The sequence below is a fragment of the Manduca sexta genome, chromosome 10, assembly GCF_014839805.1.
Source record: "Manduca sexta isolate Smith_Timp_Sample1 chromosome 10, JHU_Msex_v1.0, whole genome shotgun sequence".
Classification (NCBI taxonomy): Eukaryota; Metazoa; Arthropoda; class Insecta; order Lepidoptera; family Sphingidae; genus Manduca; species Manduca sexta.
The window spans coordinates 8,065,213-8,092,367 of record NC_051124.1 but is presented as its reverse complement, the minus strand read 5'-3'; the positions used below and the strand labels follow the sequence as shown (position 1 = coordinate 8,092,367).

Genomic DNA, 27,155 nt, shown 5'->3' with positions numbered 1-27,155 from the left:
AAAATACGATGATATTAAATTTTAAACACAAAAACTCAGCTCAAACAAAAAGGGAACTGTTGCGAAATATCTCTGTTATTTTAAAAAAGATTTACTTCTGTCTTTTGAAGTGTCTGCTATTAAATATTCTGCGCACGTACTTTGACTAACAATATTCTATTTAACATCATCATTTCAACTGGGAATCGTCCACTGCTGGACATAGGCCTCCCCCATTGAGCGCCACAGGGATCAGTACTGGGCCGCCCTCATCCAACGGATCCCGGCGACCCTCACCAGCTCGTCGGTCTATCTCGTTGGGGGAGCTCTATTTAACATAACCAAATGTATTTACAGTTAAAGAAAGTATAATAATAATTTGATTCCGTCAGTACTAAAAACATATCGTGCCAGCAAGTAAAAACAATTTATTGTAAACGCATGCGACAATCGAATCAATTTCAACCACTTGACTAAAGACCTCTTACAATCAATCTTCCAATATAATATATAAAGACTTTTTCCACTTGAATTATTAATTATTAAGTCCACTTGTTTATTACATATTGATATTTTAGACCCAGTAAATTAATAATAAAGAAAATGTATTATGTAGATATTTCAAAACCGCAAATATTCGATTGCGCTTCAAACAGGAATGTTTAATAAAAACCACCATGACGAGAGCATTACTTGAGAAAATATTCTAACTAAGGTTGAGTATTGGTCATATTACTTAAGCAGTCTTGCTACCTATCTTATGCTTTTTGGTGATAATTATCATTACTTATAATTAGTTATAATATAAAACACATTTCATTTTAAATAATTAACAATGACTGGTCGAATAATGTTTGTAATGTAATGTTTTTAATTTAATTAATTTGAATACCATTGTTCTATTTTTTCTGCTTGTCTTTGTTTATTTTTTTACATTAATCATTTATTATTATACATAGGTACATTAGTCACCAGTTTCATTTACAAAATAGTCAAAAAACTTAGTAACAACTATACGCACTGCTTTTGATATCATTTTATGTTTATAATATCATAAATTGGCACAGCAGCGTGAATGTCTCCCCTGACACATATCTTCTAAATGAGTAACCGCTTAGTTGGGTGACTTACAATAGAGCTTGAGGAAACAAGACAATGTTAAAGACACAAGGCCAAGTATATCAAGGTAAGGAATTTCGGTTTCAAATTTAAACCTAGGGAGATAAAACAGAGACTACATCTATCTATACATATACAACAAAGCCCCCAAAAGCTGCTGTCTGTATGTGGTGGAATTTCTCAAAATACTGAACGAATTTTTGTACGGTTTTTACTAAAAAACCTTCAAGAATTATTGCAATTCTTGAAGGTTTAGGTTAATAGTACATTACAGTTTTGTGTAAATTGACTGAAATATAATGATTACTATTGTAGAGGTCGTAAAAAATCTCGTGGGTCGGGATTTACGCTGCATAAAATTTCGTGACACATTTATTTTCACCCGGGCGCAGCCGCGGGCACAGCTAGTAATTCAAAAATATTTGCACAATATTGCCATCGGAAACGAATTCCAACGGAAATGTTACCGGAACTTAATAGGGTAAAGCAAATTTTGTAACTCAACCAATGCGACCGTTATTAAAAAATATATTAAATACATCTACGACAGCGATCAATCTCTTGTATAATAGAAATTTCAGGTACAAATAGTGAAACCTAATTCTCTCTTGTACCCAACTTCATGTTGCATTTTACGATACCAAAGTTAGGAATAGGTCGCTCAACTTAATAAAACAAAGATTATTCCAAGTTCAGGAGATCACGATCCTCAGGAAAACGATGCAAGGAGGAAGAGGTATTCTCTACAACATTTGGAACAAATCTTATGGTGAGATTTCAAATCATAGGTTTAGCTACATTGAATGAGTTTATACTTAACAGCATACTATAGTTACGTGGAATAGTTAAATATTACTTAGAATATATTTAACCTAGTATTAATTGAAATTAAATTTAAACCTTATAAGGATAAGCTCGCTCCAAACATAAATAATGTAAATATTACGCTCAAAAAACGATAAGGGGTCCTGTATACTATCAATGGATTTAAATAAATTTTAATGACTGACCTAGATAGTTGTGTGTTTTAACTCTCATCCAAACATTCGACTAGGTTTGATTTATTCTAATTAACGATAAGCGATGAATTATATAATTTCATTAGGGTAGTGTCCACGATCCGCGTTAGGCAATAAACCCCTTCGATTATAGATCACTATTTTACAACGCAATAAACAAGAACTGCCCACGTGTTCTCGTAAAGCGGCAGATCACGACGCCGCGATAAATCCTTAGTCCAACGCATAATATTATGTTTCCTGAGTTTACCTGGAAAATGTTGTGAAAGAATTCTCTCGTACGAATATTTCACATATTTTAAAAAGCAGTCTTGATACTGTTATCGGATTAGGGAAATACGATCGTGTTTTATTATTTTTGTATTATGTTTGAAAATATGAATTGCCTTCAATACGTGAACTTTGCTCGTTCTATTTTACTGAAAGTTATAAAACAAATTTCAATATAAACCGTGACGTGAAGAAATATATTCTTATCATATCGTTATTGGATACTTTTCTATAATACCTATTAGTAGAAGGGTTTTGTGTTAAATTTTATATTGTGTCAAATGACAGCTATTGATCTAAGGATTACCTTATTTACCAAAAGAGAAGTAGTTTAAGAACGATATAATAGGCGAACTTGCCAATTTACTACATCCATATATAAAATCATAACAGTCCTTTGCTTCGCCTTCGAGTAAAAGGATTTATTCAACAATAGAAATACGACGGAATCATCTATCTTGCGGATGTCAACTTGTGCTTTTCTCATCGTGAAACTAGCTCGGATTACGTGGTATCAAGAGTACTATTTTTAGAGCGACATTTTTGGCTCAACGTATCTCGACTATGCTTTCTATTGATTATATAGAAGAATAATAATATACTTTTGAAAGTCCATAATTCATAAACTAATAATAAGCAAGTAATAGGCTTTGTCATTATAAAACGAGTCTAATCTATTGACGGATATCGGGAATACTAAACATATGTTTGAAAAGAAATATAGAAAGATTAACTAATTCCAGACCTACGGTAAATACAAAGATAAAGTTCAGATAATTTATGACGGCGTTTTGGTCTTTAAATTTCTTACTTATCAGCTATAAGGAAATTTGGGTAGTACCTAAAATTTCCTTATAGCTGATAAGTAACAAATTCAAACCTATTTAGTATTGAACATGAGCGCTAGCAAGCAAGCAGAAAAATAAATTTACAGAAAAAAATCTAAAAATCGGTAATTCGTGTTTTATTATTCTTTTTAGTCACCTCTTTATTTTTTATTACTTTTTCAATGCACAAACACGTTAAATTCTACTATATTATTATATTATGTATATAGATAATAATATATGTAATAAACAAATTTTGGGTTTACATTCGTAGGCTACAAACGATTGCTAGTAACAACCATTATTCTTAGTAGGTATTACAAACTTTAAACGTGGTTAATAGCTATATTTTAGTATGGTGATTTTAGATGATGATCCAAAAATTGTGTACAACATTAAATTTGCACAAACCCGTCTCATAAACAAAGGTAATTACGAAAATATTTTAGATTTAATCTTACACATACATAATAAGTATTATCAACAGAAACAAAATATGTACCGACTGTTTTCCCGTACTGGTTAACACGAGCGTTTGTGCACGAATAAACAAATAAATATAAACTCTATTTAACTCATGGACAGCGTGTACCCAACAGCAACGAACAAAAATAAAACGCACGTAAAATGGATAAAATCTAGTTCCCGGAAACGAGATACAGAAAGTAATATATTTGAAGCTACAGAAAGGGCCGCATTACTCGCGCTAAGTAACCTATTGTGCGATATGATTAATGATTCGATAAAACACGGCTACAAATACGTTGCCAGGTTATTCACATTTGATGAAACAAAATTATTGGAATCGATACATTGACTGGTATTGTAACTTTGGAAGCGCTACGTAGAAAGTACGTACAAAGGGGGCCTTTAATGTACACTTGACGCACTGGCCTCACGTGAAACTTTTTTAATGTATCGAGATCTCACCCTCTCGCAACACTTTGCCGCAGGAATTTAAGCAATACGCCTATATCTGTTATGCTATTCACGACTCTATGAGCGATATCTCAAAGCCGTAATTATTCCGCAATTGATTTCTGGTTACTTTTTACCTCAGCCTAGGATCCATGCCCCTGTTCAGTAATTAGTCGGTGCTGAATGTTTTCATTTCGTTACAAACCTGACATGCCATTTATTGGGTTTTCTTTTACAATGCGCCGCCACGCCACAAGATGTTTTCAATACACACTTTCTCTTTTCCTTATCTTAATAGGATTTTGTAATGGATTCAAACATTAACCTTGTACAGCGTCTGTAGAAATGATTTATGATTAAGTTTTGTTCACATTACTTTGAAAACATATTTTTATGGAACGTGGATCCGGTCGTTAAATCAGCAATTATAATCTCTATAATATTGAAGGAAAAGTTTAATATCCTTCTTATTACATCTTTGTCTGTTTTGAAATCGTAACAGCAAACCCTCTTGCAATACATACACAAATGTTTTATTGCATTGATTAAATAATCTTAAATCTTTTATTTGAAACACAAAGACAATAAAAATTTGTTAGCACTTAGCACTATTTAGATTACCTTTGAATTGCACGGACATAACATTTTAGTTGTTTCAGTTTGTTTGTATTCATTTACTTCAAACGTGTTTGTAGTTATCGGCAAAATAACAATTACTTTTTCACATTACTGTGAATTGCTAATTAAATTAAAAAAACAGAAAAGAAAATACCAGTAATAGGTTATGAGGCTATTAAATTCACCAGTACATGAAGGCGAATTTAAACTTATCGGAATAGAATATAAATTAAGATACGCGAATTGTCGAAATAAAACTATTTTTCGGATTTTATCGTGGTTTTTTATATATTTTTTTAAATTGTGTATTGTAGGTAGATATTGTAACTTTGTCTTTTTGGACACCAACACATTCCCCCGTGATCATCAAGGCTGCAGTCTTTGAAACTTCAGGAAGAAAAATAATATAAAACACCGCAATAGAATCCAAAATATAGTTTTATTTCGATGTACATTCGCGCAAACATAAGAAATAACTATTCGCGAATTGAATTTCTTACCCGAATTACACTTCGAACTACCAAACCCTATCAAAATACAAAAAGAAAACATTATGAATGCAACCTTGGCTTTAACCTTAGCATTGCAGTATGGAAGATTCCTTTCCACGGTTTACTATGAAGTACAAATTATTTAATAAAGGTTGAGACCACGCGACGTGCGGGACACTCATGCAATTCAAATGTTATGTAATGCTATTACAATCGTCTCGTAAATTGACCGACATTATGCCGATTGAAATCCATGAAACAATCACATTGCAACCTACTCATCACGTTAAAAGGATAATAAATTGTCCTATGTCAAGTCTTCTGTAAGTACTTTTAAAGACATCAGTTGACTTTTTTATATCGGAACTATGTGTCCAATCGCTGATAGCATCGCAGAAATATCAAGAACAAGGGGCATACATTTTCAACGTTTTTATTCATGAAGTAAAATAAAATAGACAATGATATGAATTTTCAAGTTGATACATATTATTTAAAGTTTATTAACATTTTTCATGTTTCTACGCTAAGAAATGAATCCATAATTCCCATTTTTACTGCTTATAAATATACGTTATGATATGAGAAACAAGAGTGCAAAATGGCTTTTTCTGTATTCAAATTTGTAATAGTTAACCAGCGCTATGGATTATATTATACTAAAAAATACGGACTATTTTATAACGACATTATCAGAAAACCTAATCCTCCATACGCTATCAAGACTACGTAAAGGAAAAAGAATTATTACTAATTATAGCATAAAAATACACGCCGACAACCTACTCCTTTTTTAAGTAGGTTAAAACAGTTAATAAAAATTCTACAACTCGTCCGTAAAATATGGGCATTAGATTGCCAATTATAATTACACATATTCTATATACGCGCTTGTTTATATAATTTTAAAGGAAAAAGAAATGGGAAATATAACAACACAAAATACATGTCCAAATTAAAATAACGTTAACTAAAACTAGAACTATTAGTAACTCGATCCTTAATGGTATACGCCGACGTAAACAAGCATACGAGTACAACAAAGTTATACTGATACGTACTTTTCTTGTGGTGAAGACATGATCCGTGCAGGCGACACATGCTCGCCGTTTGCCCCATGCGGGCGCTACCGTGCTCTAGTCGCCATCAGCACGCCAGGACACGCCGCCACCACTCTACATTACAATTCACTCCATACGGTATCACTTCACTGGACCAACACTTTTCATTCACCTTACATTTTACACTGACGTGGTTGATTTACGACACCAATTTACACTATTCCAATTACCGATAACTGTGAGAGCTAGCCATGTTATCTATAAAAACGAGTGCATGTCTTATCTATAAGTGTCTAATCTGTAAGATTTATGTACGTAGAGAAGACAATCGGTCGATACTTATCAGAAAATCTCGGTTCGAATAAATGACGTAGATAAAAACATGTAAGTCTTCGAAGATTATAGTGATAACACGTGTTACGCTGATAGTTTGTGACTGTAGCTGTAAACAGTTTTGTGTGAACATGAATGGCCGTCTCGTTGTTGCGTTCATAAGTTAGAGGTGAAACCATAACTACCCAATCATATCATGTCAATTATGGTGTGGCTAACCTTTTAGTAAGAATGGATTATTCTTACTAAAAGGTTAGCAACACACCCACAATTGACGACGGAAGTAGCTATGGACGGTAGTATTCTTATTCCTTGCCCTCAGGTTACTAACTAATTTCTATTCAAAATAAATCGTATAAGTATGAGGTTGATTAAATCACCGCGCACCGAAACAGCCGTCGTAATCTCAATAATGTACGTACTCTTGGATATAACAAAAGGCGTTGTACAAGATTCTCATCAAGACTCCGGCAAAAAGTTCTATACACACTGATATGAGCGGCATCAGTTATGCAGATTTTAATCTTCTTAAAAGCGGGAGCGAGATACAGTGTGCGAAATAACGTATGGTCTTTTACTTAATGTTACTGCGAGCTAAGCGTCCATTAAAGCACCACTTGCTTCATTTGAACACATTTACAACAATTTGAAAATTTACAGAATGGCTTTATTGTTGGAATTATTACGTTAAAAGTTATTGTAGTTACTGTGATAGCATACGTAAACGTTTTGATAGTTTAAATTAAGCAATAGAAACTAATTAAACGTAGCTACATACTTAGAACTAACATAATTAGACTTAGTTAATTAATAATATGTAAATATTATCTTAGTCACGTTTAAGTTTTACTTTAGGTTGGTGTTTTAGTGAATAGTCAATTAAGTATAACTATGTTTTCTTGCTTCGCAAAATTTAAGAACAGATCCCTTGAGAATTTAATAATTTTACTTTTAGATGTTAGTTATCAAGGTCCCGAAAGTGTAAAGAGATCCCTTCTGAGTATGTCGTTATACATCGTCGGTTATTAAAAATTATTTATACCGCACGTTTTATTGCCTCATTTGACGCGAATTGTTCTGTTTTGATTTATTTGGTTGTCAGCCGAGCTCTAATAAATGGTCTACAAGCAATTTTACCAATGATTTTATCAATTTCAATATAACACCTTATAAATATAAAAAAAGAAAAGTACGAAATAAAATATTGAAATAATTCTCGATCTAGGTGTGTCAGCTTCTATTCGGTAAAAAATGAAGTGTACTAATTTCGATAAAAAAGTTTTATTGTAATTTCCACACTCTGTTCGTAAATGACAACAGTATGAACCTAATCTAAGCCAAACCTACTTAATTGAAAGTAATTCAATCCTACTAATATAAATGCGAAAGTTGGTGAGGATGGGTGTATTTATTTTTGTTCCTCTTTCACGAAAAAACTACTTAACGGATTTGGATGACACTTTACAGTAATATCGTTTATACATCAGAATAATACAAAGGCTACAATTTATAATGAGTTTGTGTAATTTGGTCATAATATATATATATATCAAGTAAGTCGGAAAAAAAAATATCCCGGAAAACTTCTTCACGCAGGCAAAGCCACGAGCAAAAGCTAATAGTATATATTGATATAAAAAGAGCACAAAACAAACATCCTATTCTATAACAGTAAATATCCATACCAAACTGAACAGACGATTTCATCAGCAAACAGAATGCGAGTTTTGTTTACCTTCCGAGATATCGTGTTCTCGTATACATACAAAAATTCGCACAAGCACATTAATAGTTTCAAAATGTATAGGGCTTGGTACATGTAGGGCGATGCGTGGGCCCGTCTAAATTGTCTCTGAGTCTGCCTGCGCGACTACACTGCAATTGTAATTAATGACTCCTTTAGAGGTTACGTCGGTTGTGTTTATTAAGACCCACACACTATATAGCCCCATTTATATTGAATTGTCTGTTGAGCGTCTAAATATCTGAAATTATTTCACGGTAAAATCTCATTCGAGAGCGAATTCTGAACTTCTTTTGTGTTTAAAATTCTTTAATGTTTCGTTTCATACCCAGATTGGTTAATGAGGCAGCGTGCTGTATTCTCAATGGCTCTAAGAACTCGGGAAATTGCCTGATCGAGTGACATTGTTCGAAGAAATCATTTTATACAACCTTGAAGTCTCAACCAAACCAGTTCCGAGTTAAAGTATACTATAAAGGAAAAATGACGTAGTTTTTATAAACGTATAATTATGCAATTTTACAAATTTATTAAATTAACAATAATCATTTTAATATTTAAGTCTTCATTATTTATTATTATTAAGGTAGTAAATTATCAACACCCGTGAAATACAACACGAGAGGAAGCGACGATACGTTGAATATTTAAGGAAAATGCAGGTTGGGGCGGGATATATTGACCTCTAATTATGTTCTTAACAAAAGAAACCCATCTTCTACCAACCCATGACAAACAGACTTGTTTATGTCAAAACGACATAGTAACTAAAATATCTTTGCTAGAATGAAAATTTAAGCACACGGCACTATCCCAATTCCCCTTAATGATGCACTGTACGCATGCGCGGTCATGGAATGCTATCTACCGCTCGTTATTTTCATGATATCATCTTTTATATCTAAAAGGTTTGTAAAATATGTTATCAACTACCAATTACTTTAATAGGTTTACAAGTTCTGGTGCACTTTGGTTTAAAAAGAGTATTAAATTGTATAATACGATAATAACGTTGCATAAATTTATTGAAATTTGCATCAATCATTAATGAGTCCCGAATACAATATGTCATTATTACTTTGTTTTAAAACCCACAACTATAATTTAAACTTTTTTCACGCAGCTTGAACTATATTAAAATAAGATGTCGATTTTTCTTAGACCGATACATTTAATATATGAAAAATGGCATAGACATCAATGTATTAAACATGGCCAACGTGAAATGAAAAATGGCGTATACATCAAGTTTTAAACATGATCGACGTGAAACACGAAAAAATTTCAATAACCAGAGAACATGTCTTAGAAACGGAGACACATTGAACGATTGATTTTTTTTTATCAACACATACTCGAAGTATTAATATTAAAGAAAGCCCTTTGATAGAACAGAAACCGTTCAAGAACTCACACGAGAATAAATAAAGTTGTTCGAAATACGAACGATAAACCTACAAAGGAATCTATTTGACCTATTCTAGAATTAGCGATCCGATTTCCGAACGTACCAAAGTATCTCGCAGTGAATGTTAATTAGGGAAATTCACATTTATTGACGGAAAATACGAATACTTATCGATAACACTTAATTAGAGCACATCGATAACGCATTGAAAGTCGACAATGTGCGTATTCAATTGAATTTGACGTGCACGTGCATGGGCTGGTAAGGCGCGGATAAATTAATTTATCTGTTGTTACTCGCGAAACGGTATTGCGTAAGGTGTGATGTACGTGATACTTTGTTATATACACAATTACAGATAATTATAGGTACATAATGTAGGCAACAATTTATATGATTTTAAAGAGGAAACTTGTTTCCCACTTATAAATCTCTGAAAAACCAAACAGAAAAAAACTAGCTATCCTGTCAAGTCCTTTACGTACGATGATTCGTATTTTTAGCGAATAAATAAATTAATATGTAAAATACAACAATAACAAAATAATCTGCCCAAAAAATTACACAACTACTACCTGTAATAGATACACGATTATTTCATTCTGAAACTGATTGGACATTATAAAATCAATTTTATTTCTTATTAAAGGGAGAGGGAGTTCAGACCAATGGAATATCAAGCCACGTTACGAAATATGTGTTCAATTCTTACATCAATATGTAGGCCACAGACAAGAATTTAATTAAAAGCGAAATGTTATTTACACACGCACATCCCTTTGAGACATGACATAGTTCAAATTGTTTACATTAGGGTGCGTATTCATCAGAGATGTCCCAGGGAACGGTGCGCTATTATAATCCACCAACAGTAAAATATTTTATTTTCCCAACTTAGCGCATCCCTAAGAGAAACGAACTAACAAATTACGTCACATAGTCTAACAGCATTGCATCGAATTCCCACATTCTTTACCCACATCGCATATCTCTGGTGGAAATACACCCCTACGCCTATTTATGCTACTTAGACTAGTTGTAATAATATCAATTTAAAAAGAACATATCGAGACCTTCAGACAAACTGTCTTTAAACGGAAATATCGAATTTATGTTTTAGCTTATATACACTCACCTTGCTAAAATATTAAGTACTTTTTATTTATTTTACAACAACATATTTAATTTACACGTGCGAACGAAGTTTTTTACATGAACTGCTACGAATAATTTAGCTTCATTTTATGTTTTTCGAATTTCAAATCGCCGGAGAGCACCTTATTAAATTTATTAATCAGTCAAATTAACAGAGGGCTGATTTTTTAGCCATGAGGTAAAATTTATTCATAGTACAAACCACAAAACAAATTAATTAAAATTACAGTTGTTTGTATAAATATGGCTATTTTATATTCAGCCAGCTTGGAATTTAATTGATGGATAAACACCTGACAATTTAAAATAAGCCTAGAAAAATATATATTATAATCGTGATCCGCCAAAAGTAATGATTTCGATCATTATTAATTACTCAATCCAAAATAAAAAAACTGCTGTACGTATGGTTTTTATGAATTTTTATTATGAATTATTACTTCGTCGTTTAATACATTGAAAAAATATCCGAACAACTGTGCCAATATTGCGTACGTATATTTTATGCTCTGTTAAAAAAACAATTGTTTTAACACATCCATATTGTAAGCTGTATTTTACCTGGTTTCCAATTATGTTTTCGGAACTAAAACATGTCGAATACAAAAAACACAAGGCAAGTGCAGATCTTAATTGCGTTTTAAAAAAACTGGTATTAATCGTACATTATTTATTATGAATAACTAGATGTTCTTGTGGCTTCACAAACGAGCAAAGCCTTTTATCTTATAAAAGTTCCTCAAACACTGTTGTGATTCTAGCACTAACTGTAGGACCTAAGCGCCATTTATTTAAAAAACTATATAAAAGTAGCCCATGTGTTAATGCAGGACATGTTCTATTCGTGTTTCATACATCATCTAAATCCGTTCGTCTATCTCTCTGTTTATTTCTGACAAACATTCAAACACAAATTTGCGCATTTATAATATTAGTAAGATATAATCAATTATAACTGCAGGTTGAAGACAGTTGGACAGCCTATTGCAGAATCAAATTAAAACGATTATCTATATCACATACTCTTTGTGAAATATAGATAAAATGAGTGTTGAACTTACTCCGCGTACAGTCGAATTAATCGATAAATGGGCTAAATCGCTTTTGAAAAGAAACAAACATAAATCATACAATTACTAACTGAGAAATAGTAATTAATTCAAATATAGTCATGACAGAAATGAAAAGCCACATTTGCAAACGGCTTCTATTCATTTTTCCAACAAAGCAGCTGACAGCGAACTTATACTCTGTAGTAATGCACCCTCAGGCGTTGTAATATGCATTGCGGGATTAAGTGACAAGGTAACGCAATCTTGCAGTCTACGATGGAATACTAAGGCGGCGTAATGTATTCATCCGGGAAAAATCGTGGCCTGCACGCTTCGGCCATACGCGGCTTGCATTTTATCACTAAACAACAAACCGGTTTGTATTAACGCATCTTCCTCCACAGTCTGTATTGTCCCACTGCCGCATCTTACCTTACTAATATTATGAATGCGCAAGTTTAAATCATTGGGTGTATGTTAGAAGTAAACTCAGACGCGGCTGAACAGATTTGGATGAATTTTGGAACACATAGACCATATACTGGATTGATACAAAGGCTATTTTTTACCCCGGTAACTTCTTCACGTGGAAATTAATTGAAGTTTTTAATCAGATTTCAAAAAAGATGACGTTGTCGTCATACAAAAAGCCTTATGAATCGGTACAGTCATTAAGAGCCTTTTGTAGCGGCAAAGGATTTTAAGGTGGGCGAAGCCACGAATCACGCCTAGTAGACTATATAATATTTAGAATAAAAATGCAAAATTTTGTGATGTTTCTGGGAGGTTTGGATATTTAGGTTTTGTTGGTAGTAAACGTAACTAACGCTAAACAGCTTTGATATATGATAGATATACTATGTCTTAGATTAATATAAAGACTAACTTTATCCAGGAAAGGTCTCGGAAAAAGTGGGTCTTTTATTAGGTCTTTCACAAAAGCGGAACAGCGAGCAATACCTAATATACAGTATAACAATAAAAGTTTAATCAAATTAACCAATGACGCCACAAGTAGAAGTTTGCTGAAATAATTGAATTTATTAGGCCTTGAGCCATCGGTATTAAGGTGTATTTGCGTCAGTATTCATAATTAATGACTTAATTAGCATATATATTTTTTAAAACTTTTGAGTTTATTACCCGTTATGACTTAAATATTTTAATTTAAAGTATGTTCAGTATGTTATATAACCAAGTCAAGTTATAAATACATTAAAACCTGAAGCATTTACATTTATTCCCATTTAAATAAACACAGGATAAAATAATAACATTGGATTACTGGATATTGCTCGTAGCGCCGTCTGCGTGAGAGAAAACTTATCGGAATTATGAGCCCCACTGCCCTAAAATCCAAGGATAAAATCCTTTAGTTCACTCTTAATAAACATCCAATCATCCAAAGATGTTCGTAAACTTTCACAATTTCGGTATAAACGCTACTCACGCCGTAAATGTATAAGACGATCAAATAAAAAAGACGCACTTAAATCTATGCTCCAATAATAGTAATAATATAAGTACTATCTGTAATAAAATAATAATAATAATGATAATGTTAGCCCTGTATTATATACTGTCCCACTGTTGGGCACGGGCCTTTTGTAGTACCGAGAGGGATTCGGCCTTCGTCCACCACGCTGGCCTAGTGAGGACTGGTGTACTTCCCACATCCTTGAATACCTATAGAGAACTTCTCAGGTATGCAGGTTTCCTCAAGATGTTTTCCTTCACCGTGAAAGCAAACGATAATTCACAAAGTACTATCTGTATTAGCTAATAAAAGTTTTAAGTTTTTGACAGTATTAAACAGCTGTTTAATACTGTCAAAAACTTGAGACTCGTGGAACAGGCACTTAGTCTGCTAATATCTAACCATCTCTTATCTGGTTTTGCGAATGTTTACTAAACTACAAACATGAAATGGGAATACAGTTTTACTCGTTCCGTACGTTCAATTATAGTATGAGAAAACTAATTTCCGTACACCGTACCTTTCAATCCGCAAGAGAGTTGACACACGTTGAAAAGACAGCTGGGCCTTTATTCTGTATGATAGTGTAAACGCGTAACGCGGCCGTGTCATGTTATCTTCGAGAAATGTGTGTGGGATGCTATTCTGTAAGCCAAATTTCTATAGTCCTAAACATGATGCGTTGTGTTACGTGCTTGTTACGCACTGGTAAAATAACGTGCGGGATAGAGAATAAGGCCCCTGCTGTATTGTAAACTTGTACGAGTTTAATTAAAACGGACTATACAATATTGCAATCATTTTAATACAATATTAACGGCCTCACGCAGAAACGTCACTTAACTTGGATCATGAGACAGTTTTTGTATTCGGTAACTGCATTCAGAACGAATTAATACCTATATTTTTACTAAATGCAGGAAAATAGTAATGTATTGGTAGTTTTCGGAAATTTTCAATTCACCTTTTCGCGAAATACTGGAATAAAAGAAAATGGCTAATCATTAAAACTCTTTGGCGTCACTGAGTGCGGCTGTTATACATCTTAACTGAATAATTTATTAATTATGGACATTATGACGCATAACATCTCATGTCTTATAACGTATATGTATTTTTATACATCTTTTTTTTTAGATGAAGAGCCCAGTGTATCGCCAAAGCGAACTTTGTAATTTAAAGTTTTGGATAGTGTTCCTACTGTTTGTATTTATAGTTGATATCATCTATGATCAGGCTAATGTCACGCTCGTCTTCATGTATTCATTATTTAGTTATTCAGTGCAATAAAAACATATACAACAATATATGATGGCGTTCATGCAGGTAAAATAAAGTTAAAATTTTCCATGCAAACGTAATTAAACTAATCACGTTTGTGGTTTTAGGAGGTAAAACGTTCGATTTCTGTACTGCAAAATAATTGGACGAATTATACCTACAAGCTTATTCAAATGAATCGTGATTTAAAAATTGTATGCTTATTTTTTTTTCTCAATAGGAATAAAACAAATTAAATTATTAAATTTTAAAAAACTTTGCGTTACATTAATTGGAACTCGCAAAGTACTTATAGTTAGTGTGTCCTCGTACTTAGCTAGTGAATAAATCTAATTTTGTTTTTTTATTTATTTATGTAAGCCATAAGATTTTACCATTATATTACGATTTTTTAAATTTAAAATATGGAACAATACATAATTATATTAATAAGTGTTCATATAAAGACTAATTTCCTTTAACTCATGTGCAATATTAAAACTATTATTATTGAAAAAAGTATACCGTTATGTATAAACTACGGCATGAACAGTGCGACTTGTCCCGATGAAAACACTAAACTATTGTAAGAAAATGTGTTACTGTATTGCGATCAGTGAGGGTACCGAACCCTCAAGTAAAATTTCGGATAGTTCTCCAATCATAGCTTAAGCGTCTCGCGAACGCTTTTTATAGCGAATTTCTACACTAATACAAAACTGGCAGTTGCTTTAGCTACTCTTAGTTTTATCTTTTTGCGGCGACGAGTTGACAGCGTCTACGCGGCGCCTTATTGTTATAACCTTTATGCATATTATAATCAGAAGATATTATTTTGTTATCCTCAATATTTATGTCAATAATACGTGTAATTTGATGGGAGCCAGCGAAGAACCAATTTCCGCTCGTGTTTGCTTACCAACGGTCAGATCAGAAACTCATTTTGTGGACAAATAACATATATGTTTTTCCCCCTAAGGGAAATGCGGAAAGGTAGAGACTAATCAAATACGTACCTTGTCTTGAGCATTGTGAAAATCATACTTCGAATATTGTACTTACATGTGAATATTAAAATTTGTTTCCTATCAATATTGCATGATCAGGTCTATTGTCTAACATATCGCACTCTTAATAAAATAATCAACTATTCCAAAATTGTTAATTTGTTGGAATCGTCAAAAACCTAATTTCTATTTGCGATTCTTTAATAGCATTAAGTCTGTATACATTTGTACATTAAGTGCAATAAATAAATAAAATTATTTTATTAAAAGTGAGACATATAAATAGTCTATTAAATATATGAGCAACTAACACAAAACCTAATCCTTCGTACAGGTAACACGAGGCTCTAATTCCTTTTTTATACAGGAAAAAAATATACGACGCCTGCAATTTGCTACCAAGAAATGCCGAGGAGGCGAGCAAATTACGTACAGTTGTAAATCCCTGAAGATACCACTCTTGGCGCCAACGGCAATAAATTTTGCAAGCGAAAACATTAAAATCTCGTTAAAAGCCTTTCCAACATTGGCAATGGTGTCTGTACTTGTTATTGCAGATAAGTCACTTGAAATATCGGAGAAGGGTTCCAATATTAGAAAAATGCTAATGCAATAACACTGCAAAGTGAACCTTATTAAACACTTGAAGTTGCTGTGACTAAATCCACTGCTGGTACTAAGACAAATGAGACTTTCTGGGACAGTTTCATTACTTTGCGTTATTGCAAGGTCGCTACGCTTGAGTCTAACTCGAGAATTACAACTGCTACCCGACACTAATTGCTTAAAGGACTGAAATTAAAATGAAAGAAGTATGGGATAATTCAAACAGTAAATTATCTACGTCTATATTATGGTAGGTGGTCGATAATATAGATGACAACCCTGGCAAAAACTCATCAGGGCTGTGGTTAATGTATCGTAAAGAAATGAGCGACAACTCGGACGGACGCAGACGACGCGACGCGACGGCATCTATGCCAAAGCGCAACAAGTGAACTCGATAAATCGGTCGACCTATCGCTTAACACAAGAACAATTTAGAGGAATTGTATAAGCGAGAAATATTGGCAATAATCTTATCGCTTATAGAAAATAAGTTTAGTCTTGTTTTTCAGCGTAACGTTGTTGATTTATAAACGAAAACTAAGAAGTCGACACGATTTTGTTAAAGCAATTTCTTTATTTTAAAATAAAGTATTTTACAATATTTAAGCACTACGTAAAGTCAGTCACAAGAGTAGCTGAACAAATTCAAAAATTCACATCGCCTCTAAACTTTTGTGTATAAATCAACAATCGTTTTATCTTTACTAAAATAAGTTTCAAAGCGTTTAATTAATTTTTGATAAAGAAAAAATAATATTTCGATTAAAGTTAATGTGTAAACGCCTTTTGAAGTTTTGAATTTTAGATAATTTTGTGGCTGACTGTACTTAGGAGATAATTACACTAAACTCATTTAAATGCAAGTGGTTAGGCTCGCATTCCGTCGCGGAACTGCAAACCGAAGCATGACTCACGGCTCGACCGCAAATCGAGTTTTCAACTCATTTTTTGTTTGCGGCCGCCCCGCTAAGGTAACTGGGATATCCATCGAAGAGTCTTAAAAAACTGAACTCAAACGCATTAAATCTTTTCAACTGACTGTGAACTTCCTAAAGATAATTTATATTGAATAGTGTCATTGTCTGTGTGCAATTTGCTGTAACAATGAACAATCATAACCATTTCGTACTAGCATTATATGCAAACGTTCTAGAAATATCTGAATACATAACATTGTGCGGGGATTATTAAAAAAATAAGTGAACAGTTACAAGACATCATAAAACGATTTAATCACGAACGCACTCGCAGTGTTTATAAAAAGATACTGAAATATTATCTAAGATTTGGTTTATATTATAAAATTCGAATAATTTCTTGCAATAATCTTAGTATGAACAATAAAGCTTGATTATTAATTTTTCAGTTTTCATAATAAACACTTGTTCCAAATAACCACTGTGCTCTGAATTGTAACCTGATAACTAGGTTAGGTTGGGTTGGAACTTCATTTGCTATTGAGTTCATAAACAGCGTGTATTTAAAGTCAATGATCTAGTGACACCAATGACGTCTAACTAAATCACCATCACAACTTCACAATAGACAATTGTCATTCATTATTATTCTTTTAAAGATCAACAATAATAAACAATGTGTAACACGATTGCGTAACATCTAAACACACTACGACAAATGGAATGTATTTACGGTGACATCATACAAAACAGACAGTGACGACCTCTGGTGTCATAATACAAGTATATATAACTTTAATTTTCGTGTCAGAATAATCAAAACATCATTAACATAAAATATAAAACTAGTTCCAACTTATGGAATTTTCCTTAACTTACATAAACTAGAAATGGTAGGGGCAACAATTGGAGAAGCTTCTGAATGTGGTATGTCCAAACTGAAACACCGCGAGATAAATGCGAAACATACACTGTTGTAGATTAAAATGGCGTCGATCAGTTGAGCCAGCAGTCCATCAGTTAATCGAGACGGGACGGAATGCCGCGGCAAGGTCGAGTACGTTCATCGGCCGTGGATCGTCACTGATTTCTACAGCACACACTTAATAGATCATCGAGCTTAGAAGACGCAGCCAAGATATTAGACACGTCACGTGATCTAACAATTACAGTAATTGAATATCATTAATTATGAAGACTCATACAATTCCAATTTAACAAAGTAAAGACAATAACTTCGGCGAATGCGTTGTTATCACAAAAAAACAGTTGCTCATCAAAGATATTACTGATGGTTTAACCAAAAATAATTATTACCTTCATCAAGAAATATTAGAAAAACAAGAAGCGTTCCATAGCTCTAATTAAAAATGTATTAAAAGTATAGTATTAAGACTTGCATCAAATCAAATGAATGTTTAGAGATTTATTATGAGAGAACCAAGATGCTTTTTGAGAAGACTTTGGGCCCCTAAGACCACTAAAATAATAACACAACCAGCCTCCAAGGACTACGAAAATAATAAATTTTCAGTAACGTTGCAAAATAAAAATGGTGAAAGATGATGTGAATGTTCATTTTTTGCACGACCACTACGTACAGGCTTTTCTATTCGGTAAAATATTAAGCAAATTTAATTATTTACCGTGATAATGTAATCGAATGCCCGAATTTCAGAACAATACCAGACAGTGGTGCGTGCACACAGTGCGCGGTGGTAAGAAAATATTAAATTCAAATATCTTCATAAACTTTAGAGATACAGCGTCAAGATGCATCAACAAGATGAATTGAATCTGGAATTTTAATTTTTAAAAGTTCCACCATATTTATTTACATCTAGAATTTATTTTTTCTTAGAAACCTGCTACGCTTTATCTTATCAGTATTTGCTCTTTGTCTGTGATTTAATAAAACTAACAAAGATAAGATTATACTAGATGTTTCATTTAACAATTACAATTATTACTAATTGAAAATTATGTTAGTAAAAAATATATTTTTAAATTATTTAAAATCATCCGCAGGCAGTAATATGTTCTAGTTAATTTTTAGCTATATTTTTTAAGATGCATTTGACTACTTTAAATGCCTCAAGTATGAGAATGCAACCTAGATCTGTTTATTGTTATCTGTTTATATTATCTGTTTATGTACAAAAAAAAAAAACAAAACAACGGATAAAAATAAAATGAAAAAAAGAATACTGTACCAAAACATTTTCTAACGAGTGGGCAATTCATCAAGTACTTCCAGGGCGTATGCGGGGCTTGCTTCTTCTTCTTACAACCCCTATGGGGGTGGGGATGATGGCACCGCTCAGCGGTCTTGCCGTGCTTCGTAAACATTCCGGGCGCACCCTGACGCTTCCATAGACTGTCACATCACTAGTACCACTGGCAACACTAACCACACTTGCAATGGCCGACAAGAGAACTGTCACCAACCACTCACTAGCACCGATCACAAAAACAACACTAAATCAAGGTCATCCGTAGCCATCACCGCCCGAGCGAAACACTACATGGGCGAGGCCCCGTGCAATAGTAACTGAAAAGAAAAAAAAACAAAACTGTAGTTTTAAACCCCTGGCCGAGGCAGACGAAACAAAAATAATAACAACATGAAATTAGACGCCATGTCGACCAAAGTGGGGCGGAGACATATTGTATAGTTCAAGCTGAGTGCTCCATAATGTACGGTTGTTTCCGTTGTCCGTCGTCACGCGAGAGCAGAACAAAAAATCCATTTGTGGGACGATTCACTAAGTTTTTGCGCCGTCATAATATGAAAGTGAAAGTCATCAAAGATGTACGATCATTACACTGACAGGACTAGTTTTGTTATTGTAAGCAATATCTATACGACGTCAAAAATGGAAAACGAGGACATGCTGCCAGAACCGGTTTAGCATGACAATAATTTAATTTAATTTGATACTTTTAAATTTAATAATGATAGGTTATGCTGCCATAAAACAAGATAATGATGTTTATTGATATATTTATGTCTAATTTATATCAGCCTGAATTACGTGCTTTACTTTCTGTACAATACAGACAAGAGTATAATATAAAGATAGTCTCTTTTGCGAGGTCGTATCATAGGATTTTACTTGTTTGTATTTGAGCAATACAACAGAAGAATACACTTTTGTGATATAAAATAAAACGAAATCGCGAATTTTATTATATCTATTTGTTATAGCCTCTATCATGCGAGAAACTCTTGTATAAAAACAGGTTAAAATTTTATAAAAATATAGATTTACGAGATAATTAATATATATTGTTGATATTAATAAATTAATATTAACTATAATATATTAATTATCTACTAAAAGTAACAGTCGTAGTATTTATAAATATATCCATTCCATTAAAGAATAACGGAGAAAATGGTGATTGTGAAAATAATAGTTTTCATTATTCACAATATTATCATTTAAGTTACTCAAACAATTTCGATTATGTTTTAAAACTATTCGTACGTTTGGAAATTACACAACATTGTTTAGGTTAGATACAGTTAGTATACGGAGTCTGTGCCATGTATTTAAAAAAAAAGAATAAAAAAAATCCTCCACGGGAGTTAGTTACTGGATTAAAAAGTAAATCCAGAACACAGTCTATGTGTATGCTAATTTTCATACAAATCAGTTCACCTGTTTTTAAACTTAATGCGCGCACACATACATTTTCACAAACTCGCATTTATAGTATCATATTATATATTAAAGTTAGAGCAAGATAAGATATTATATAACAATAAAATATTTGTATTTCGTTCCAAAAAGTAGCAAGACGAGTTCGTAACAACACTTGTGAATTTTTGCAAAATCACATTCAATATATTGACTTCACGCATCTGATAAAAAACCTGTTACAATATTCTTCACACAAATTGTACCGAGTACCGAGGTCACACGTGTTTAAAACAAGACCTACCGGAATACGGTTAACGTAAAACACGTAGGTTAATGTAAACTTACTCACATACACACAATCACGCATTTATCGCCAAAGGGGTATACAGAGGCACAACCAGGGCATCCACTTTCAGACAAGTGTGTTCCGTCCCATGATGTGATAGGGGGCGAGCCTATCGCCATAGGGGGTACAAATTCAAGACTTCGGGCTGATACTAAGGAGAAAAACCCAAATATCACTTTGCCCGACCCAGGATTCAAACTCAGTACCTCAGAACGCTGCCGTGCCGCGCATGCAATACAACTACTTACTCCACCGAGGCTGTCTAAGTAAACTAACTCCATATATTATTATACCAAATCTATAATACATATTACAATTACAAATGTTTAATATTTAGTGAAAAGACGCTAAATATATTACATTTAATAAAATAAAATTTACATGAAAGAAATATAGGTGGTTATTAAATATATTTCAGCCATAATAATATCGTGTAGTTATATAACATTGAGGAAACAGTTAATAAAAACTATATACTTATGGATGCTTTAAGTGAAGTATAATTCTTTAAAATTTCTCATTTTGAAACGGTTTTTAAAGTTGACGATTGTACGTATTTTTTTTTTGTAATATTACTACGTTAATTATCACAGAGCGTGGAATTCTTTTATTTTGTAAGTACCTGGTTATTGTTCATACAATTCTTCATTAATTCATTCATAAATACTGTCCCATTGCTAGCCTTGGGCAATGGGATATCTTACTTCGAAACGATTCTAATGTTTTTATAAAAGAAACCAATTTCACACATATTAAATACAAACATTATTGTATTAATGTTAAATTCACTTCTAATACGGTTATTTACCTTAACAATTCACTATTACTTCGATAACAACTTAATGGTTATTTCAAATTCATAGAAAAACAGTTCAGTGACTTCGACGTAATCGAGTACAGAATATTGAATAACGTTCTTGTATTATAGCATTATTTATCATTCCTTCCTTATGGGACTTATTTTATACGGTAAGTACGTAGAACAAAATTATATGCCTACAGTATGTTATAAAACATTATCTTGAAACGTTTTGCTTTCATAAAGTAAACGGAAGAGCGATAACTCTGTCCTTGTTTAAAGAAACATTCCCGCGCTCGTACGGATTAATATATGTATATGTATGTATGGAAATGCCTTGACCTTCCACAGCCGGTCTGTGACCGCGCACTAAACAAAGAATACGATTTTGCTGAGTGTCCATTACATATGGTCTAGCCTCAAACAACACGTTTGAAGGTATTGAAGGTACAAATACCATTTACATGATTAGCACGTTGTACGCTGTGTAAATTACTAATAAAAAGGACTATGCGCATAGTATGGGCATTTAAAATTATATTCCAATGTCGATTTCCTCACGCTGTTTTCCTGCTCGCCAAGAAAACAATAAAACAACGTATATTATTACCGCAATTTCATTATACACACACAAGAGGTGCGGTCGATTAAGCTTATTTTGAAATTATTATAGATTATCAATAATCATACCTCAACAATTGTTTCGATTATATTGCAAACTTGAAAATGATTTATGCACATTTATGTCGGTTTAACATTTTATGTAAAATAATTATTTCCTTGTATGACATTGAGCACCACCTGTATTCGATGTCCAATGTATACTTACCTACTTAACGTCGCAAATTATATATTATTCCGAAAACCACATAACTCTCATATTGTTATTATTATTTGTAATTTAAACACAGGCAGATTATATTATAATCAAACAACATCACGCCATTACATACAGAATGTATAATTGTAAAATGTAGGTAGATTCTAACCGAATTAACGGACGACCACCTCAATGAAGGCCAAGAAGGCTGCAAAGTTCTAATAATAAAATTATTGCGATAAAATTTGAAAAATAATTTTATCTCGATGTCTAACATTCGCGTAAATATAAGGACAACATATTTTCATATAAAAAATCTCACTACCAATTACTAAAATTTACATTCAGAATCACTATTATAATCTTTAAAAGCCGCTGTTCAAGTTCGAGACAGATAAAGGACGTGCACTCATAATTTATTCCAAACTACTAATAGGTGAGATAAAGCTATGTGTACGTGTGTGTAGCCTTTACAGCGAAGCTATCAACTGGACAGTTACGTCCGCTCACTTCATAGAAGCGGTGTCATGTGCTCGTGCAAGGAACCGATGTGGTATGGCTTCCAAGAAACTGTTCGCGTTTAGGGAGACGCACCACGTCACTGCAACCTTTCTAAACATCGATAACTACAACAGCCAGCCTCAAAAGGGCGACCTTATTGAAACTCAGCCCTAAATATAATTTTAATAAAACGCAATTTACTAGTTACAACCACAGTAAAACCCTTTGTATACGAGTTCACAACGTATTACCTACAAAAAGAAAGTGCAAATAGTATCTCGGTATTTTTTTTCTTATAAATGGAATTTGTGACCCACACTGTCCGCGTAAGACGACGTTAAATATTAGAAGTTACGTCGCGCGGACCAACACTTTACCGTCCAATTGATATTAAATTCTTTGTCCAGCGTTCGAAGAACTCAGAACATTGCTCACAAAGCTATAAGTTGAGAATCAATAAAGAAAACATGTATGCAACAAAGGAAAAGTTCGCCTTGCAAACGTCTGCCCACATGACAGATGGGGATGTCTGTGAGGTTGCCCTGTGTTCATCTATCAATGTTGCCTTGCTCAAATCGATTTTGTTACATTTAGCGCTATGGGAGCGTATAGATATACATTCCATACTTTAAAACTATATGACTATAACATTAAATGATAGTAAATTGTTAAGTAAATTATTATAGAAAATAGTCTAGTTTCACTCATTTTTATAACTACGTGGATAACGAATATTCTTTGAATAAATACACCAAAAGTATGATGAAACGTAAGCGAAACGTAATTAAGTGAGATAAAAACGTCAATTAGTTGTTACGATAACTCCAATACGATAAGATACATTTTTACATAATATATACTGCCTACGTATAAAGATTTATCGAAATAATGTTCCCGCTATATTTTTTTCCGGGATAAAATTAGCCTATAGCATTTAGGAGTAATGTAGGTTGCTATGAGTGGAAATATTTCAAAATGTATGTTGTTTCTGTGATTACCGCGTTAAAACAAACAAACTTCTCAGCTAAATATGAGTATAGATTATATGAAACATAAATAACATCACCGTATGATGAAAAATGTTCGTTTTTAACTGTCGTTCATCTGACGACCGGTCTGCTAAGGCTCTTAAATCGAGTTCAGTTCTTGTGAGCCAGGCCACGATGACTCACCGGAGGCCAAATATGGAATGGCGACTGACCGAGACCCTTAGCGTATACGGCGTGGATTGGCAACCGCTGCAATATTGCAGTCGATAGACATTCTGCTTTAACTTAAAACGCACACATCTATACAGACACATTTATACTATAGGGTATAGAGAAAAAACAATAATTATAGGTATACGAAAATTAAAGAACTAAAAATATGTATTTCATTTCTGTTTCACAAACAAGCGAATTATGAAACTTTAATAACTACTCAGAGTCGCAACATACATTTTCCAATCTAAATTCTGTCACGTGTATTTCTACCCTCAAAAATCTTAATAAAAATGTTTAAACAGCGCAGCGTTCGTTAAATTCGTTTGTGCGAAAAGAATTTTCTCATTATTCCAGAACTTTCGAATTCTGTGAAAACATTGTCCGAGGGGAAAAGTGAATTCGACACTGAACGACAGATGTTTCGGTGGCGATATTGAAGCTCATCGCTTGTGTAAAACTGACCGTCGGGTAGGGGGCGGGCGTCTAGGGGGATGTTCATTCATCTGGAGCATGACGTCACGCGCGAGGTTGTGCCCTCGGGAGCACAAAACGACAAAAACTAACTGAATATCAACATGACCTTTCAGGTAAGTGGAGTTGACAATGCGGTGCCGTTCCGATTGAGGCCATAACTGTAATTTATAAGGTTACTTAGCTTATGTATACGAGCGCAACAAACATCTTCGATGTTTATTTTTTATTTCGCGACAATTGCAAACTTTTGCAATTTCAGCTTTAATTAGAATCAGCCTATGTATATCCGGTTCATATAGGCCGACATAATTGTGTCGACTGACAAAGGGGAATGATCTTTCATCATTTGACATTCTATCTGGACTTTACTGCGGTTACCAGAGTACCGTAGGGTAACTTTACGTGCCCTTAAAAAATCCCAAGTAGGTCTACTGCAAAACTTCTGTTAAAACGTTATTTAATCATCACACGGAATACTTGCTGATATTAAACATATTTTTACTTAAACACCTACAATAACTTGTTGCGCCTACCCTACGTATTCGGCACGCAAAATGGCAAGAAACTTGTTATTCAGTAATTGTGAATACCTTTAGTTGTGTTAAAAACAACGCAACGAATAAAATGCTTTATAAAATACTCGTAATTACTTACAGAGCTAAGGCGACCTTTACAAGTTCAATAACATGAGTGGAAGGCCGATCTTGCAGTGCAATAAATCATATTGATCGTAAGTTTTACCTAACTGGATATAAAGCTTTGATAAGAGGTCACACACAAGATCGAATATAAAATACATTTAAAATATTAGCATAAAAGCATAATAGTGAATATGAATTGTTATAAAACAGGTTTGAAAAAAGAAGTATCTATACTAATCTGTATTCTGTACTTATTACCATATTCCATCCAACATCTAAATCTAGTAAAATATGAATTAAGAATTTTAAATTGTTCGCAAATGTACTTCGCGGACGTGACGTAAAACATGCTAGAGGTTACTTTATCCCGCTAATGCATTTATAATGTTCTTTAAATGAAATCGTATGTGGACAAGGCTGAAATGCAGATGTGCCATTTTTCTTTATTATCCGTTGTATATTTTCAATCTCATACATATTTAATGATTAAACGAACTTACCTAAGTGAAGTTCTATCATAATTATACGAGGGTTTTGTACGAATTAGATTAGCAATTATGAGAACACTTGTAGTACACACATCGGTGTCGCCATCTGCACTTACTTGAGGGAAACCTCTTTTTTTTTTTTTTTTTCTTTTGACATCTCCAACCGTCAGCTATCATTTAGTTTAGAGCAAGTACTGACATGTTGATATTTTTTAAGGGTGTAAGGGACATAGGGATCATTAATTATACTCGTGTTTTGTACTCTTAGATTAGCAATTATGAGAACACTTGTAGATGTTGAGAGTCATATAGAAAAATATCAACTCTCAAAATTGATTATGAATTAAAACAATTATTCACTATTCATTTAGGTAATAATCATTTATTAATCATTTTGCAAAATGTGTCTAGCAAAAGAATCTTCCTCATTATCAGGAATATGTATAGGTCTATTATAGAATTTAGCAAACGTTTGAAAGTTGGACCAACCAGCTGTTTTTCTTATTAGGTCCAAATTAACTCCGAGTTTATATGCTTTAGAGGTAGATGCGTGTCTAGTACTATGGGCAGTGAACGTAGACACATCGATACCACAATCACATAAAGTAGATTTTATCCAGCGGCTCAAAGTTTGCGAAGTAACTGATTTGTAAGGTTTTCTAAAGCTTATAAAAAGATAATCATTACTACGTAATATCTTAGTTAATTCTAGATAGCAATTTAGAACTCTAGCAGGGCATACTTCAGGTCTCTCGTGAAAAAAAGGTAAAAGCAACTCAGGTTGTGTTGCTCCTAGACGAGACGTTTTTATAAGGTCTGGGATTTTGATGCGAATTTCGTTAGACATAATCACTATGTTATTAATGTTTATTTTCGAAAGGGTTTGAACCCTATGAGCTGTTGATAAGGCAAGCAAGGTAACCAATTTTTTTGCAATTTTTTTCTAAATTTAGGGATTCATTAGGATACC

General features: G+C 33.2%; 1 protein-coding gene across 11 annotated transcripts in view; it reads right to left on the bottom strand.

The window, feature by feature from the left end:
- Positions 1-27,155, bottom strand: part of LOC115448299 (dual 3',5'-cyclic-AMP and -GMP phosphodiesterase 11) — a 239,158-nt gene that overhangs the window by 103,088 nt on the left and 108,915 nt on the right. For 3 of the 11 annotated variants that reach the window (XM_037437267.1, XM_037437266.1, XM_037437268.1), the window contains exon 2: positions 19,478-19,815. The exons of 4 other annotated variants lie outside the window; for them this stretch is intronic. In XM_037437267.1, the coding sequence (XP_037293164.1) occupies positions 19,478-19,613 (136 nt within the window). In that variant the 5' untranslated portion in view covers positions 19,614-19,815. Of the gene's footprint in view, positions 1-6,302; positions 6,561-19,477; positions 19,816-27,155 lie in introns of all 11 variants that reach the window. 4 more of the 11 variants (XM_037437270.1, XM_037437271.1, XM_037437272.1 and 1 more) reach the window with 4 other exon arrangements.